Genomic DNA, 15,178 nt, shown 5'->3' on the forward strand with positions numbered 1-15,178 from the left:
TGCTAAAGTCAAGGTATATCATGTCCACTGCTTTCCCTCCATCCACAGAGTCAGTCATCTCATCATAGCAGTCAGATTGGTCAGGCATGACTTACCCATGGTAAATCCATGCTGACTGGTTCTAATCACTTCCTTCTCCAAGTGCTTAGAAATGGATTCCTTGGGCATCTACTCCATGATTTTTTCAGTGACTGAGGTGAGGCTGACTGGTCTGTAGTTCCCTGGATCCTTCTCTTTCTTAAAGATGGGCCCTATTTGTGCTTTTCCAATCATCCAGGATCTCCCCTGATTTCCACAGGTTTTCAAAGATGATGGCCAGTGGCTCTGCAATCACATCAGCCAACTCCCTTAGCACCCTCAGGTGCATCCCATCCAGCCCCATGAACTTGTACGTGTCCAGCTTTTCTAAGTAGTCCCCAACCTGTTCTTTCACCACTGAGGACTGCTCACCTCCTCCCCAAACTGCTGCCCAGTGCACTAATCTGGGAGCTGACCTTGCCTGTAAAGACCGAGGTAAAAAAGGCATTGAGCACTTCAGCCTTTTCCTCATCATCTGTCACTAGGTTGCCTCCCCCAGTCAGTAAAGGACCCATATGTTCCCTGATCTTCCTCTTGTTGCTGACATACTTGTAGAAACCCTTCTTGTTACGTTTCATGGCCCTTGCTAGCTGCAACTCCAATTGTGCCTTGGCCTTCCTGACTTAATCCCTGTGTGCTCGAGCAATGCTCTTATATTCCTCCCTAGTCATCTGTCCAAGCTTCCACTACTTGCCACATTTGCTAGGTTTTCTGCACACCAGGATGGTTTGTTCCTGTGCTCTCAGTTAGGCTTCTTCAAAGTACAGCCAGCTCTCCTGGACTCCTGTCCCCCTCAGACTGGCCTCCCAGGGGATCCTACCCATGCATTCCCCAAGGAAGTCCAACTCTGCTTTTCTGAAGTCCAGGGCCCTTGACATGATGGGGGCATGGCCTCATGGGGGTTTGATGGAGGGGGTGTGGCCTGACCATCACCTCAGGGGGGGTGTCCTAATATTGACATTTTGAGTTCATGGCCTTATGAGGATGTTAGGGAGGGGTTATGGCCTGATGGGACAGATCATGGGGTGTGGTCTGATACCAGATGAGGGCATGGCCTGATGGGAATGTGATGGAGGCAGTGTGGCTTGAGTACTATGGGGCATGGTGTGATAGTCACGTGATGGAGGGGCATGCCAAACCTCAGGGCATTGTAGGAAGGAGCTGTGCTGCCCCAGCACTGATGTAGTCCGTCTGTCCGTCCATCCCCCCAGGACCAGTTCGACATCATTGAACATCACACCCAGTGGGGTCTCGACCTGGCTGAGAAGTACATCAAGTTCGTCAAGGAGCGGACAGAGATCGAGCAGGCCTATGCCAAGCAGTTGAGGTAGGGGCAGGGGTCCAAGGGTGCAGGGGTCGTAACCACTCCTGGACCAGGATGCCTAGGCTCCTGCCGCCAGTGAGAACAGAGCTACAGGGGCTCAGGATGCCGGGTTCTACACCAGCTCTGGGGATGGGTTGGAGCAGGAAAGGTGGGAGCCAGGATGCCTGGGATCCCTGTCTTGCATTTAGGAGGAGAGGGGGGCCCAGGACTCCTCTGTGTGTGTGTGTGTGTGTGTGTGTGTGTGTGTGTGTGTGTGTGTGTGTGTGTGTGTGTGTGTGTGTGTGTATTAAGGTGTGTGTGTGTGTGTGTGTGTGTGTCTATTAAGGCACTCCCCTGTGGCATGTCAGGTCATAGCCCCATGGAGGGTGGGGGGAACCAGTTGTATCAGAACTGTGGTTCTCAGGTCCTGTTCCATGCCTTGTCACTGACCTCAGGTCTCTTTGTGCCCATCATATGGGCACCTTTGCCCTGACCCTGGAGAATCCTCCCATAGTAGTATGGGGCCTCTGACACATGCTAGGGTCCTTCTCTCCACTTCCTCCCCTTGGTGGGGGGATGGAGATGGGAGCCTGGATACGAGCTTGCTTTTCTTCTTGGTGGTGTGGAAAGCAAGAGCCTGGGTTTGCTGTGCCTCCCCACCCCACTTCCAGAGCTGGGATGGAACCCAGGTATCTAGGCTCCCAGCTCCATCACTGGATAATAGGTTTGAATTCCCTTGTGTTTAGTTCTAGGAGGACAGCAGAGTTCACTGTTACTGTGGGGAGGGGCTGGGAGCCAGGACACCTGGGTTCTTTCCTAGTTCGGAGTGGTGTTTGGCAGGTTAGAGCAGTGGGGGCTGGGAGCCTGGACTCCTGTGTTCTTTTTCAGGCGGGATGGTGTGGGGGAGGAGAGGGGGCTGCCTGGGAGTTTCGTCTAGGCTGTTTTTAGCTTTGACTTCTCGTTTCCAGGAGCCTGGTGAAAAAATATCTGCCCAAGCGCAATGTGAGAGAGGATCTGGAAGCCAAGTAAGTGTCGGCATGTCTTGGGCCTGATGTGGGGACAGGCAGATGGATGGACCTGCCCCAGACTCAGCAGCATTTGAGCATTCAGGGGCTGGGTCTATGGCATGGGGTGCAGGGGCTTTCAATCCAGCCTGGAGGCCTTGCCTGGACTCACTGGGTCCATTTTGGGAGAACTGGGAGTGGATCTTTGGACTGTGAGAGGGAAGAGGGCAGGCTAAGGGGCTCGGCAGGCCCTGGCTATCTGTGATGACCTCATCACGATAGATTTGCCTCACCCCCCACCCCGTGATGACCTCATCACAATGGACCTCACCCCCATGGTGATACCCCCCCTCGTGATGACCTCATCCTGATGGCCCCCCCCCCCCCCCATGGTAATCTCATCATGATGGATTCCCCTCTCCCCTGATAACAGCATTGTTATCCTCTGTGCCATTGACCTTATCGTGGTGGACCCCCCATGTTGACCTCATCACAATAGACCCCCCCCCATGACACCCTCATGATGGATTTCCCTGCCCTGTGACTTCTTCTTGTTGACCCCCCTTGATGATCTCATCACAATAGATCCTCACACCAAATACTTCCTCCCACAACCTCATGACAGTGACCCCCCTCTCTTGATGACCTCATCACATTGGCCCCATAACAAGCCCCCAGCCCTCAACTGGGTTCCTGTGGCTGGAGGGCGCCCCCTACTGGCCAGCCAAGGCATTGCATCCAAGCCTCCAACCCTGGGGCAGGAGCAGGTGTGTGAGGGGGTATGTTTTGGGGCCAGATCAAGGCTTTACTGCCCCCCAAGCCCCTCCATGGGACTGAAGATCCCATGTCATGGCTCTTGTGGAATATGACTGTTCCCCCAAAGGTGGTGGGCTGTGGCTGGGCAGCCATGGCTCCTTGAGCTGACCCTTGGCTCTTTTTGCCCCTCTTTGTCCAGGTTTTGCCAATACCAGGCTTTCCTGCAGGTGGTGAAGGAGCTGAATGACCTGGCTGGGCAGAGGGAGGTGGTGGCTGAGAACCTCACGACGTGCATCTGTGTGGAGCTCTCCAAGTACATCCAGGAGCTCAAGCAGGAGAGGAAAGCGGTTGGTGGCTCTTTGGGGCTGGGCGGGTGGGACAACCCCCTTGTCCTTTGCTGGGATCTTGGGGAAGATGTCGGGGGGTGGACACCGAGGGAGGTGGTGAGATTTTCATCTTTGGAAGGGCTTGTGGGGAGGTTGGAGAAATGTTGGGTGAGGGGGGACCTGGGGGTAGCCAGGTGTGTGCACTGCTGGGGCTCTCTCCTGGGCCTTCTGAGTTTTGGTGGTTGGTTGGATGGAGCACTCTACCCACCTCATTGACCTCACTGTGATCACCTACCTGTGGACCTCATCATGATGACCCCCCCCAGTGACCTCATCATGATGTCCCCTTTTGCTTTTACCATGATGGACTCCTCCAGTGGCCGTATCACCATAATGACCTCCCTGTTAACCTCCTCGTGACAGACTCCCTGTTGCTTTTACCATGGTGGACCCCCACCCCTTGATGACCTCCTTGTTGACCACATTGCATTGAACCCCTGATGCCCTTATGATGACCTTCTTGATGACCTTATTGTGATAGACACCCTGTTGCTCTTACCATGATGGACCTGCCCCCATTGGCCTAATCATGATGATGCCTCTAACCTTATTGTGGTGGACCCCCCTTGACCTCATCATGATGACTTTATCATGATGGATCCCCTCATGATGATCTCATCATAACACAGGAATGAATTTATCCTCCTCCTGTTGTTACAGGGAATTGGGGAAGAGGGGTCTCTGCAGTGCATTGAACCCTCCTGGCATCTTCCGGACCCTTCCAGTCCTCAGCCCTTGACTTTCCCTGGGAGCTCAACACTGGCTGGGAAGTGTGGCAGCGGGGGAGCAGTGGCAATACTGCCACCTCATGCAGCCACCAAAATCCCAAACCCCATGAGGGAGAGGGGGTTGGACCTAGGGCAGGCCCCTTTCCTCTGTCTAGCCAAATCAGGGCATAGCCAGGCCTCTTCCTCCTGTGGGCCTGGATCATGCCCCCTTCCCACTGCAGGGCCAGGCTGGGTCTGGGCCAAGTCTTTTCCTCTCTCTCCCCTCCATGACTGGATTGGGGCTGAGCTCTACATGCCGGATGGGGCCCTACCACGCCCATCCCAGCTGCCAGATTGGGTCCACTGGCGGGATCAAGCCTGTGGAGGGATCAGGCCCTGCCCATCCAGTTGAGCTTCATTGGTGCAGGAAACTCTGACTGTTTTGAACTGACGGCCTGTTGGGTTTCATTTGCTAGGGACCTAGTGCAAAAGGGGAGGAGTTGGGCTGTCTGCTCCTGGCCCCGCCTTTGTTAGGGCCCTGGCCCCCCTCCCCCCCCCCCCCCCCCGAGCGCTGCCCTGTCTTTTGCTCGGGAGGGTTTGGATAGGGCTGATACAGTCTGGAGCACGGGGCTGGGTTGGATGGGACCCTGGAGGGCCCAGTGTGCTCTGATCCATCTGGGATCCTTTGAGAGGCCCTATGCAAGGCTGGCATGGCTGGTAGCTATGCAGCAGGGAAAAGATGGAGACCTAACTCCCTTCCCCCCAAAACCCCCCCACAGCACTTCCAGGAGGGGCGACGTGCCCAGCAGCAGCTGGAGAACTCCTTCAAGCTCTTGGATAATGTGAGTTTCCCGCAAACCCCTGGGATCAGGCCTCTGCCCTTCCCCTTCCCCTTGACCTTCCAACCTTACTCCCAGGAGCCCCTGGCTCTGGCTCAGGGGCTGGGATCCAGCTGTGCTGGGTGGGCTGGGACTTCCTGAACATCTGCTGGAGAGGGAGGGAGGGAAAGGAAAAGCAGAGCCTTGATTCAAGGGGAAAGAGGGTACTTTATTTTGTCCTCTTTGTTGAGGATCAATCCGGGTAGGGGGCTGTGGCTGACACAGGAGAGTCTCTGGGTGCATGGTGCAAGGCAGATCGGGGAGAGAATGGAAAGCAGAGCAGGCAAATGAGGCATGGGGTGTAGAGCAGGGAGTAGAAAGCAGAGTGGCTGATGGGGCAGGGAGCTGAAAGCAGAACAGTGGATGGGGCAGGGCTCAGCTGTCCTGCCCCCAACTTCCCCCACACTCCTTCCTCTTCCCTACCCAGAGCAAGAGGAAGTTTGAGCGTGACTGCCGGGAGGCAGAGAAGGCACTGCTTACGGCTGAGCGTCTGGACCAGGACATCAATGCCACCAAGGCCGATGTGGAGAAGGTGGGAACCTGCTCTCTCTCTCCCTCCCTGTGGCCCAGGGGGTAGTGGCCAGGGTAGGGGGCACCACAGACCCCCTCCCCGCACCAATGCCTTCAGCCAGGTCCCAGTTATTGCATTGCCATGGGGTGAGCTGTGTGTTCCACTGGGGGTTTGTACAGCTCCTGGCATGGCCAAGCCAGGCCGGCCAGGGGGGTTAGGTGGGAGGAGCTGGGGTCTTTCCAGGCCCCCACAGCTGACGATGTTGGTCCCACAGGCCAAGCAGCAAGCTCATGTGCGGGGCCACATGGCAGAGGAGAGCAAGAATGAGTACGCTGCCTGCCTGCAGCACTTCAACCAGGACCAGAGCCGCTTCTACTTCCTGGAGATGCCCCAGATCTTCAATGTAAGGCCCTGTCCCCCTACTCTAGGCCCTGCTCCCCTTGGCTATACCCCACCACACTGTTGAGGGCCCCGCCGTCTCGATTAGAGCTCTGACCTGCCCCCTTGATTAGAGCCCACCCACTCCCCTTTTTGCTAGTCCCTGCCCCTTGGTTAGGACCCCACTGATGCCCCAGTGATTAGATCCCAGGCTCACCCGCTTTGGTTAGGCCCTGCCCCTCCGTAGTTAGAGCCCAATCCTCCCCTCCCTCTTTTGCTAGGGCCCCGCACTCTTTGCTAGGATTCCACTCCCTTGATTAGAGCCCAGTCCTCACTCTCCTCTTCCAGGTAGTGTCCCATGCCCCTTTGGGGATAGGGCAGGGGGCACAGGGCAGGGAGCAGAAAGCAGAGCAGCTGATGGGGCAGGGAGCACAGTAGGTGTGATGAGTTTGGCATGTCTCAGCCTTGCGAGGGGAGTGGGGATGATGGGACCGTGGGGGCCTCAGTGGAGCTTTTGGGGTCCCCCCTGCCCCCCAGAAGCTGCAGGAGATGGATGAGCGGCGTACAGCACGGCTGCGTGAGGGCTATGGGCTGTTCTCAGAGACGGAGCGGCAGGTGATGCCCATCGTGGGCAAGTGTCTGGAAGGCATGAAGGTGGCTGCTGAGGCCGTGGATGAGAAGAGTGTGAGTGGGGCGGGGCAGGGGGAGCCCCAGATGCTTGGGTTCGGGATCCTGGCACTGGGAGAGGACACAGGTGGGCCTGGAGGCCTGGGTTCACTCCCTGGCACTGGGGCGGGGGGTGGCAGTGGGGGTTGGAGCAGCTGGAGCTGGAGACCCGGATGCTTGGGTTTGCTCCCCAGCTCTGGGACATGAGGTTAGAGCATAGGAGGCTGGAAGCCAGATCTCCTGGGTTCTTTTCCCCTGTTATGGGGATGGTGGGGGTGGAGGGTTGGAGCAGAGGGGGCTGGGAGCCTGGACACCTGGGTTCTATCCCCCACACTGGAAAGGCGGGGTTAGAGCAGAGGTCTGGGAACCTGGACCCTTGGTTCTGTCTCAGGTCTGGGAGGGGCATAGGGTCTGATGGTTAGTGAAGGGGGACCCGGAAGCCTGGACTCCTGGGTTCTCTTCCTTGTCCTGCTAGAGTGCGGGGTGGTGCAGCCTGTTTTGGGGGGGTGCAGCCCATTTTGGGGGCATGGAGCCTCCCCTTTAGCAGGGGCAGTTCCAGGGAGGGTGGGGTTGGACATTTCCCTCTGGGGCTCTGATCCGTAGGACTCCCAGCTGCTGATTGAGCTGCACAAATCTGGCTTTGAGCGCCCAGGAGACGTGGAGTTTGAGGACTTCAGCCAGCCCATGAACCGTGCCTCGTCCGACAGCAGCCTGGGCACCCCGCGCGGCCCCTCAGATGTCCGGGTGGACCCTCGCCTGCTGGGCAAGAACAAGGCCAAGCGCTGGCCTTTCAGCAAAAAGAACAAGGTAGGAGAGGCCAGGGTACTAGGCTGCACCCTGCAATGGCGTCTCCCTGGGCTTTCACTTATTCCGGGCTAGGGAGTAAACAGACCAGCTGCTACCCTAGGCCGTGTCTGTGTTATAGCACCCCCAGTCACCAGGTGGTGCTGAAAGCTTGGGTCCTTCCTTCTTCCGCATCCCCTATGGGTATATGGCAGGGAGCAGGGACTTGCCTCTGGCCCCAAGGGTTCCTGGGATAGCTGCCGATGCACAGCACTTATCCCAGTGTAAACCTGCCCTGATTCACTGGGCTTGATTCAAGGCTTGGACTCCTCTTCCCAGCACCGGGGCAGAGAACCCAGGAGTCCGGGATCCCAGCCGCTGCAGCACTGAGCCCCACTCTCCTCCCAACACTGGAGAGAAGAACCCAGGAGTCCTGACTCCCTGATGCTGCTCTAACCACTGAACTCTGCTCCCTCCCCCCAGAACTGGGCAGAGAACCCAGGCATCCGGGCTCTGGTCATGTTCTAACCACTGGGCTCCGCTCCTTCCCTCTGGAGCTGTGTGGGGAACCCAGGCCTCCTGGCTACTTGAGGCTGCTCTAACCACCAGGCCCCGCTTCCCCCAGACCTGGACAGAGAACACAGGTGCCTAGTCCCCAGCCTTGCTCTAACCACTGGATCCCCCTCCCTCCAGAGCTGTGTGGGTAACCTAGGCTCCCTGAGGCTGCTCTAACTACTGGACCCCACTCCTTTTTCAGATCTGGCCTTAACCAACCTAACCCCATGTTCTAGGTAGGGGGAAGACCCAGCTGCCCCCCCCCATCTGTCTTGGCTGGAGCCATATATGCCCTGCCCTCTATGCTGCATCACCTGTCACTCATGGCAGACTCCACCCCCTTCCCCTGGCTGCCTCTGCTGTGCACCCCCCACCCCCTTTCAGCTCCTCTGGTCCTTATGACTCATGCCCCGGATGCCCCACCCTGTCATTTGCCAATCAGAACAGCCCGTTCCTGGCTCTAGGCTCCCTTGCCAGGTGGCTGTTTTGTATAACCTTCTCTTGCTTCCTCCTTAAGCAGCAGTTAGGGTCTGGGCTGATTTGGAGGGTGGGAAGGGCATGATTTGGGCCTCCTCTTGCCTGGGACTGGGCCAATGGCTCCTTAAGCCAAGGTTGTTCCCAGCATGGTGGGCAGGGGTATGATGGGAAATCCCTGCCCCTTCCCTGTGACTTACTCCCTCCCCACCCACCTGCTGGCCCCAGCCCCTGCCACAACCCCTTCCCCCCCCTCCTGTCCTGTCTTTTCTGTGCCTCCATCCTATGTGTCTTTCACCTTTGTGTTGCCCCTAGAGATTCTCCCCCCCCTTGGGGAACAGCCTGGGTTGGGGCTAGAACTTGTGTTGGGCTGGGAGAGACTGGGTAGGATGGGGCAGGTGAGTGCTGTGGCTAGTAGTAGGTGGCTTGGGGCTATCTGGGTTGCCCAGCAGAAAGAAGGAACTCTATGTAGACCTGTTCCCATCCTAACTACTCCAAGAGTACTGTAATTTCAAATATACACATGCCTCCTGAATAAGACCTGTCCCTTGTTTTTGGGCACTGAAAGCAGAAGGAAGGGGGTTTCCAGCCACAAAGGACAGGGACCTGGCTTGTTCCCTATCCCCAGCCCATTTCCTGTTGAGGCAACAGCTAGGATTTTTTTAACCTTTTAATTGCTGAATTAGGAGCAGCTGTGGACAGCTCAGCCAAAAGCTGAAACCCCAGCTGCTGCTGAAACCTAGACTCCATTGCAGGGGAGGGGGGACTAAAATTTTGTAAGAGCTAAAAGCAGCAGCTCTGTGATTTAGGGGAGAGACCGGGATTAGCTCATGGAGGACAGCGACATTGCCAGGGAAAGGCTAGCTTGATTAGTAGAACATTAAGAAAGGAGATTGGGTTGTTAGCAGCCCTGGAGGGAAGAGCAATTAGCAGGACTCAGCTTTGAATGAGCAATGAAGTCCATTGACTCCCTGAATAGAAATGCCACTGGTACTTCCCGAGTTAAGCCCCATGTCCCAGTTTTGGAAGGCAATTTTTTGGCGTGTGGTATGTGAGTATATATGGTATGTATGTAAGCATATATGGCAAATGCAGTCTTTATTTATACAGTCTTATACAGTAGATACGGTATTTTCTACTGGGAGCTGGGGGCAATTCAGTGCCCCTTTGCTCCCACTCCAGCTGCTGTGGGGGGCCCACAGGGGGCTTGGATGTACCCCCTACCCCTTTTCCCCTCTCCTACCCCAGAGGAGTCTGGCTCACATTGGCTTCCTGCTTTGCTCTGTGCATGAACTAAAACACCTCCCGCTTCCCTCCCTCCCGGCCCTGCCTCCTGCTTGGGGGAGGGGCTCCAGCCTGGACTGCCAGACCAAACAGAGCTGGGATTTAGGGTGGACCCCTTGGCCCTTTTCTCCCCCCACCCCCCATCAGGGCATGTTGGAGGGAGGGGCAGCAGTTGCTGGGCAGTTTGGGTAAGACTTCCCTGCCTACCATATTATTTTGTCTATAACACGGTCCTGGAATATAATCCATCTTGTCCTGCTCCCTTGGGCTGCTGCAGCCTCCCTCCATGAGTGGTGGATGCTGTCCTTACCATATCTCCTGCATATAATGCACACACCAATTTCCAGCAGCTTTTTTTGGGAGGAAAAACTGCATGTTGCTTGCGAGAAAATATGGTATTGTGGAATGGGGTAGAGGATCCAGCTCCTTCCTCTGGTTGGGCCCCCAGACCCTTTCCCAGAGGAGTGCGGGCAATATTTGGAAGAAGGAGAGATGGGGGTGGAGGGGGGAGTGTAAATGTGACATTCTCCTCACCTGTTCCCACCCCCTGCCCCCCCATGCCCCAGAGGGGGTATATGGGAAGAGATTTTGCACCCCCCCCCCCCCCCCCCGGTAGTTTTCTCAGCAGATGGGAGGGGGTAGGGGCCAGGAATACCATTGGGATTGGGTCCTGGCTGGAGTCTTTGCAGCTCACAGCCTCGTGGGATTTGTAGTCCATTGGGGTGATGCTCCCTCAGACTTCTCCCATAGACTGGAACTACTGCTCCCATGAGCCTTTGCGCTCTCCCCTCATGGCACCTCTGGGGGTCATCAGGGCTCCTGGGAGGGACCAGCATAGCTCCCACTCACACCAAGCGGCTCCAGGTGGGACTGGTCCTGTCCAGCGTCCTAGGGGCCATTACACACCCTGGTCCCATTGCCGTGGCCCAGCAGTCGGCCCATTGCCCTCTGCTGGCCAGTGGCTCCTCTGGCCCCTGTCACCCCCTGCTGGTGGGTGGTGGTATTGCTGCTTGTCTCCCTCCCCCTGTTTTTTTGCCCCCCTCCCCCATTTTTTGCCCCTCCTTCTGTGTTTTTGCCCCCTCCATCCCCCTTTTTTGCCCACACTGGGTGTGGTTTTATTTCTGTGTGCCTCTATTTCCTGCGTCTCTGCCTTTCTTTGGTTTTCTTACAGCAATTTCTTCCCTCCTGTGTGTGTCCATGTGTTTCCCCCACCAATGTCTGTCCTCCACCAGCCCCCACCCCACTCTCCGGCCAGCTCCCCCCTCCCTCCTCTGGCCCCATTGGCTCCCAACGGATCTCGCTCCCCCAAATTCGCCCGCGACCCGCTGTCTTACTGTCTGAACGAGATCAATAAGACAGTGAAGCCCTGCGTCGCCTCCTTGCGCAGCCTCAGGTGGGCGGTAAGTTGGGGAAGGAGGATTTTGGGGGCAAAAAAAGGGGGAAAAGGTGAAAAAATTCCACCTGGAAAACCCAAGTCATCAAGATTTGGCCCTGCTGCTGCGAAGGTTCATGGGAGGTGTCTTCCTGCTCTTCTCTAGGGGCTGTGAAAATGGTACCTCCCACAATGCCTTGCAAATGTCCAGAGTGATTTTGCCGTGGAATGGGGCAGAGTTTGAGCAGGAAGCCTGGCCCATGGAGCATGGGGTGGGAGTGGGTGTTGCATGGCTTTCCAGCTCCCATAATGCACTGCTTCCTCCTCCCCCAGTGATGCATGCCCAGTGTCACAGAGACTGGGACTGGGACATTGTGGGGTTGGAGTTGGGCCAGGGAGACCAGCCCTGAGAAGAGAACAGAGCCTTGAGCAAACTAGCTATCATATCCCCGCCCGAGAGGCAGTTGCATTTGTGTTTATACTTAGCTGCTGACACACTCCACCCCAGAGCTGGCTGCATCCATTATATCTAGCACACCACCCCAGAGTCAGCCACATCTCTGTTATACCCTGTTTCTCATACACCACCCCAGAGGCAGCTGTATCTCTGTTATGCTTGTCTGTTGATGCACTGCACCCCAGAAGCAGTCTCATCTCTGTTGCACTCAGCAGCTGATGTTTCCCACCACAGAGCTGGCCACATCTGTTAGATCCAACCCCTGTCACCCCCTACTTCAGAGGCAGCTGCATCTTTTGTTACACCTGGCCTTGGCACCCCCCTGCCTCCCACCCCAGAAGCATCTTTATCTGTTATACTCAGCTGTTAACAAGCTTCACCCCAGATTTGGCTGCATCTGTTATATCTGGCCCCTGACACTGCACTCCAGGGGCAGCTGCATCTGTTATACCCAGCCTGACACACTCCACCCCAGAGGCGGCTGGATCTTGTTACAGTTGGCCCCTACACGCCCCACGCCAGAAATGGTGCCAGTTCCAGCTTGTTCCCTCTCCATCTGCAGTGGCAGGTCCCATTCCCGTGGGTTAGGAGAGGGCAGGGGGTCTGCCCTCAGTGAGATGATCCATCATGTTCCCTCCTGTGCAGGGGGATTTGTGGTAGGGTTCCTCCCAAAAGCCAACTACAACCCCGAGCATCCCAGTAGCCTCTAGCCAGTTCCAGGCAGCTGCTCTAACCATTTCCCCCTGTCCTGCCAGCCCGTGATCACTGAGGACTTCAGCCACCTGCCCCCGGAGCAGCGGAGGAAGAAGTTGCAGCAGAAGATCGAGGACAGGAACCGGGAGCTGCAGAAGGAGATCGACCAGAGGTACCTGACCCCCCACTCTCACAGCCCTGCTATGGGCTAGGCTTTATTTCCCAGCATGCACTTCCCCAAGGTGCAGAGCAGGCTGCATGGGGGCAACTAGGGGAGGGGGAATGACTTGCATGCAGCATTTGGTGGGAGGGGCCATATGTTTTGCATATAATGCGCCATGGAATAGAAGACGCCCCTCACTTGGGAAAGGACGGACGGAGAACAGGTCTTTAGAAACTGAGTAGCAGCTGCTGGGGAGCAGAATCTGCCCCTGGTTTTGCTGGCAAACAGCTGCACCTGCTCTTACTATATTTCTTACATATAATGCATGCTCCCAGGTGCCAGCTGCTGGTTTTTTTGGGGGAGAGGGCATGTTGTATGGTAGATGGGTAAATATGGTAGATGGGCAACTCCCCCCGCCCCCCAATGGATCTTGTGCTGGCAGTGCCCTCTAGTGGGAGTGCAGGGTGTGAGCAGATTAAGATCTACTCCTTGAGGTAGCTCTGTGTACCCTGCAGTTTTCTTGCTGGCATCAGCTATAGGGATGGGTCATTTCCTCCCTCCACCCCCCCAACCTGGGTATCAAAGTCTAGTAGTGTGGAGCAATTCTGTGCTGTCAGACATGGATTAGATCAGTCCTGTTCTCCCTCCCAATCACCTTTTCAGTCCCAGATCCTTTAGGGGGAAGTGTGTGTGTTCTGTGTAATGAAGTATGGTATTTAAATTTCCCCCCCCCACCCTTCCTAATACAGGGATGCCTTGAACAAGATGAAGGACGTGTACCAGAAGACACCACAGATGGGTGACCCTGCCAGCTTGGAGCCCAAGATTGCTGAGACCCTCAGCACCATTGAGAAGCTGCGGCTGGAGATCCAGAAATATGAGGTGGGGGGAGGGGCTGGAAAGGTGCATTGAGAACTGGTACCTTGTAGAAAGCTTTGGGGGTCTCCGGGGCATTCCAGGGATCATGGTGAGGACACTGAGGCACAAGGAAGTGTGCGTGTGTGTGTGGTGGGGTGTTGACTTGCTAGAGATCAGGGATCAGGATGGGGAAACTGAGGCACAGTGTGTCTATGGGAGTGGGGGGTGGTCTAGTGGTTTGGGGGGTGGTTCTGGGAAGCTCAGACTCCTGGGTTTTGCTCTCAGGTTTGGGGGCTGGACAGAGACTGCTTCAAACCCTGTGAATGGTTGTGGGGAAGCTGAGGCACTGGGCTCTCTCCAGCTGTTCTGCCCCTCCTCCTGGCTTGGGGGGGCATGGGTGGGTTGGGTGGATCCAGACCCCTCTCACACACGCTTCGTCTGAAGTACCATCCTCAGCCACCCAGCAGGGAGTGACTGGTGGGGGGGTGGAATGCAACCTGGGTCCCGACCACCCCCCTTCTCCCTTCCCACCCCAGTCGTGGCTGGCTGATGCTGAGGGCCGAGCTCTGAGCAACCGCCCAGACAATGCACCCCGTGGTGGGCACCAGCTGGACCCCGCCAGTGCCATCAACAACAATGTCAGCTCCCATGACAAAGACAGGTGAGGGTCTGGGGCGGGGACGGGGCCCAGATGCGGGGAGGGGCAGGCTTGTGGGAAGCCTGAGAGACGTGCAGCTCCATGCACCAGGGTGAGACAAGCCAGGCGTCCTTGATACCTGGCATCACATGATGTCAGGGGTGCCAGGGAAACTGTCTACACTCAGGCTGTCGCAGTGCTATTGTGTGTGTGTGTGGGGGGGGAGGTGGGGGGGGTGGTCCTCTTTCTGGTAGCTGGAAGCAGGGGATGGTCATTGGCCACTAATAAGCTCCTGGCTCTTAATTAATAGGAATGAATTCCTATTTCTGTTAATAGTTCTTGTGATCCCTGAGATGTGCCTCCTCCTTTTCCAGCCAGACCAGGGCTGGGGCAGGCAGTGGTGGGAGCTGTTGGTGTCATCAGGGCAGGGTTTTCCCTTAGGTCAGAATTGAACTCAGAAGTCCTGAGCTCAGCAGTCCTGACCTTGCTCCCCACCCAGAGATCCCAGGCATCTGGGCTCCCAGCACCCCCTGGTCTAACCCCTCAGACCTACTCCCTTCCCGACACAAGGATATAACCCAGGTGTCTGTGCTTCTAGCCACACCCTTAATCTGCCCTATCCCCCCTCAGCGCCATTCTCCTTTGAGGGGGAGAGGATCCAGGCTTCCAGGTCCCATCCTCTTCAAGCTGTGTGGCCCTGTTCCCGAGCTGGGGATAGAACCCAGGCATTCGGGCTCACCATAGCGCTGCTCTAACTACTAAGCACTCACTCCTTCCTCAGCCCTGATGCACCCCACTCTGAGGACGGGACAGACACCCTGAACCAGCCCATCTACACTGAGTTCGATGATGACTTCGAAGAGGAGCTGGTGTCACCCATTGGCTCCTGTGTAGCCATGTACCGCTTCGAAGGTATTGCACTGGGGGGAGGGCTGAGCATTGTGGGAGGGCCAGGCCCGAGTGCACTGTGTCTGTGTGAGTGTGTGTGTGGGTGTCTGTGTGTTCCGGATGCCTGGGCTCTGTGTGCGTCTTTGTGTGCATATCCTGGATGCCTGGGTTCTGTATATGTCTGCATGTGTGTGTCCTGGATGTGCCTGGGTTCTGTGTGTGCATGCGCATGTGTTGTGTGTGCATGCTTGTCCTGAACCCTGAATGCCTGGGTTTTGTGGATGTATGTCTGTACATGTGTGTGCACGTGTCCCAGGCTCCTAGGATTTATACGTGTGCGCATGCAT

At 56.5% G+C, this 15,178-nt stretch overlaps 1 protein-coding gene across 4 annotated transcripts in view; it reads left to right on the forward strand.

Annotated features, from left to right (window-relative positions):
• Window positions 1-15,178, forward strand: part of TRIP10 (thyroid hormone receptor interactor 10) — a 39,819-nt gene that overhangs the window by 22,551 nt on the left and 2,090 nt on the right. For 2 of the 4 annotated variants that reach the window (XM_059732369.1, XM_014610876.3), the window contains exons 2-14: window positions 1,290-1,405; window positions 2,350-2,406; window positions 3,341-3,488; window positions 5,014-5,076; window positions 5,540-5,644; window positions 5,898-6,026; window positions 6,539-6,685; window positions 7,271-7,474; window positions 10,996-11,163; window positions 12,348-12,457; window positions 13,198-13,330; window positions 13,843-13,967; window positions 14,725-14,855. In XM_059732369.1, the coding sequence (XP_059588352.1) occupies window positions 1,290-1,405; window positions 2,350-2,406; window positions 3,341-3,488; window positions 5,014-5,076; window positions 5,540-5,644; window positions 5,898-6,026; window positions 6,539-6,685; window positions 7,271-7,474; window positions 10,996-11,163; window positions 12,348-12,457; window positions 13,198-13,330; window positions 13,843-13,967; window positions 14,725-14,855 (1,636 nt within the window). Of the gene's footprint in view, window positions 1-1,289; window positions 1,406-2,349; window positions 2,407-3,340; window positions 3,489-5,013; window positions 5,077-5,539; window positions 5,645-5,897; window positions 6,027-6,507; window positions 6,686-7,270; window positions 7,475-10,995; window positions 11,164-12,347; window positions 12,458-13,197; window positions 13,331-13,842; window positions 13,968-14,724; window positions 14,856-15,178 lie in introns of all 4 variants that reach the window. The other 2 variants (XM_059732370.1, XM_014610877.3) reach the window with 2 other exon arrangements.

The sequence above is a fragment of the Alligator mississippiensis genome, chromosome 8, assembly GCF_030867095.1.
Source record: "Alligator mississippiensis isolate rAllMis1 chromosome 8, rAllMis1, whole genome shotgun sequence".
Classification (NCBI taxonomy): Eukaryota; Metazoa; Chordata; order Crocodylia; family Alligatoridae; genus Alligator; species Alligator mississippiensis.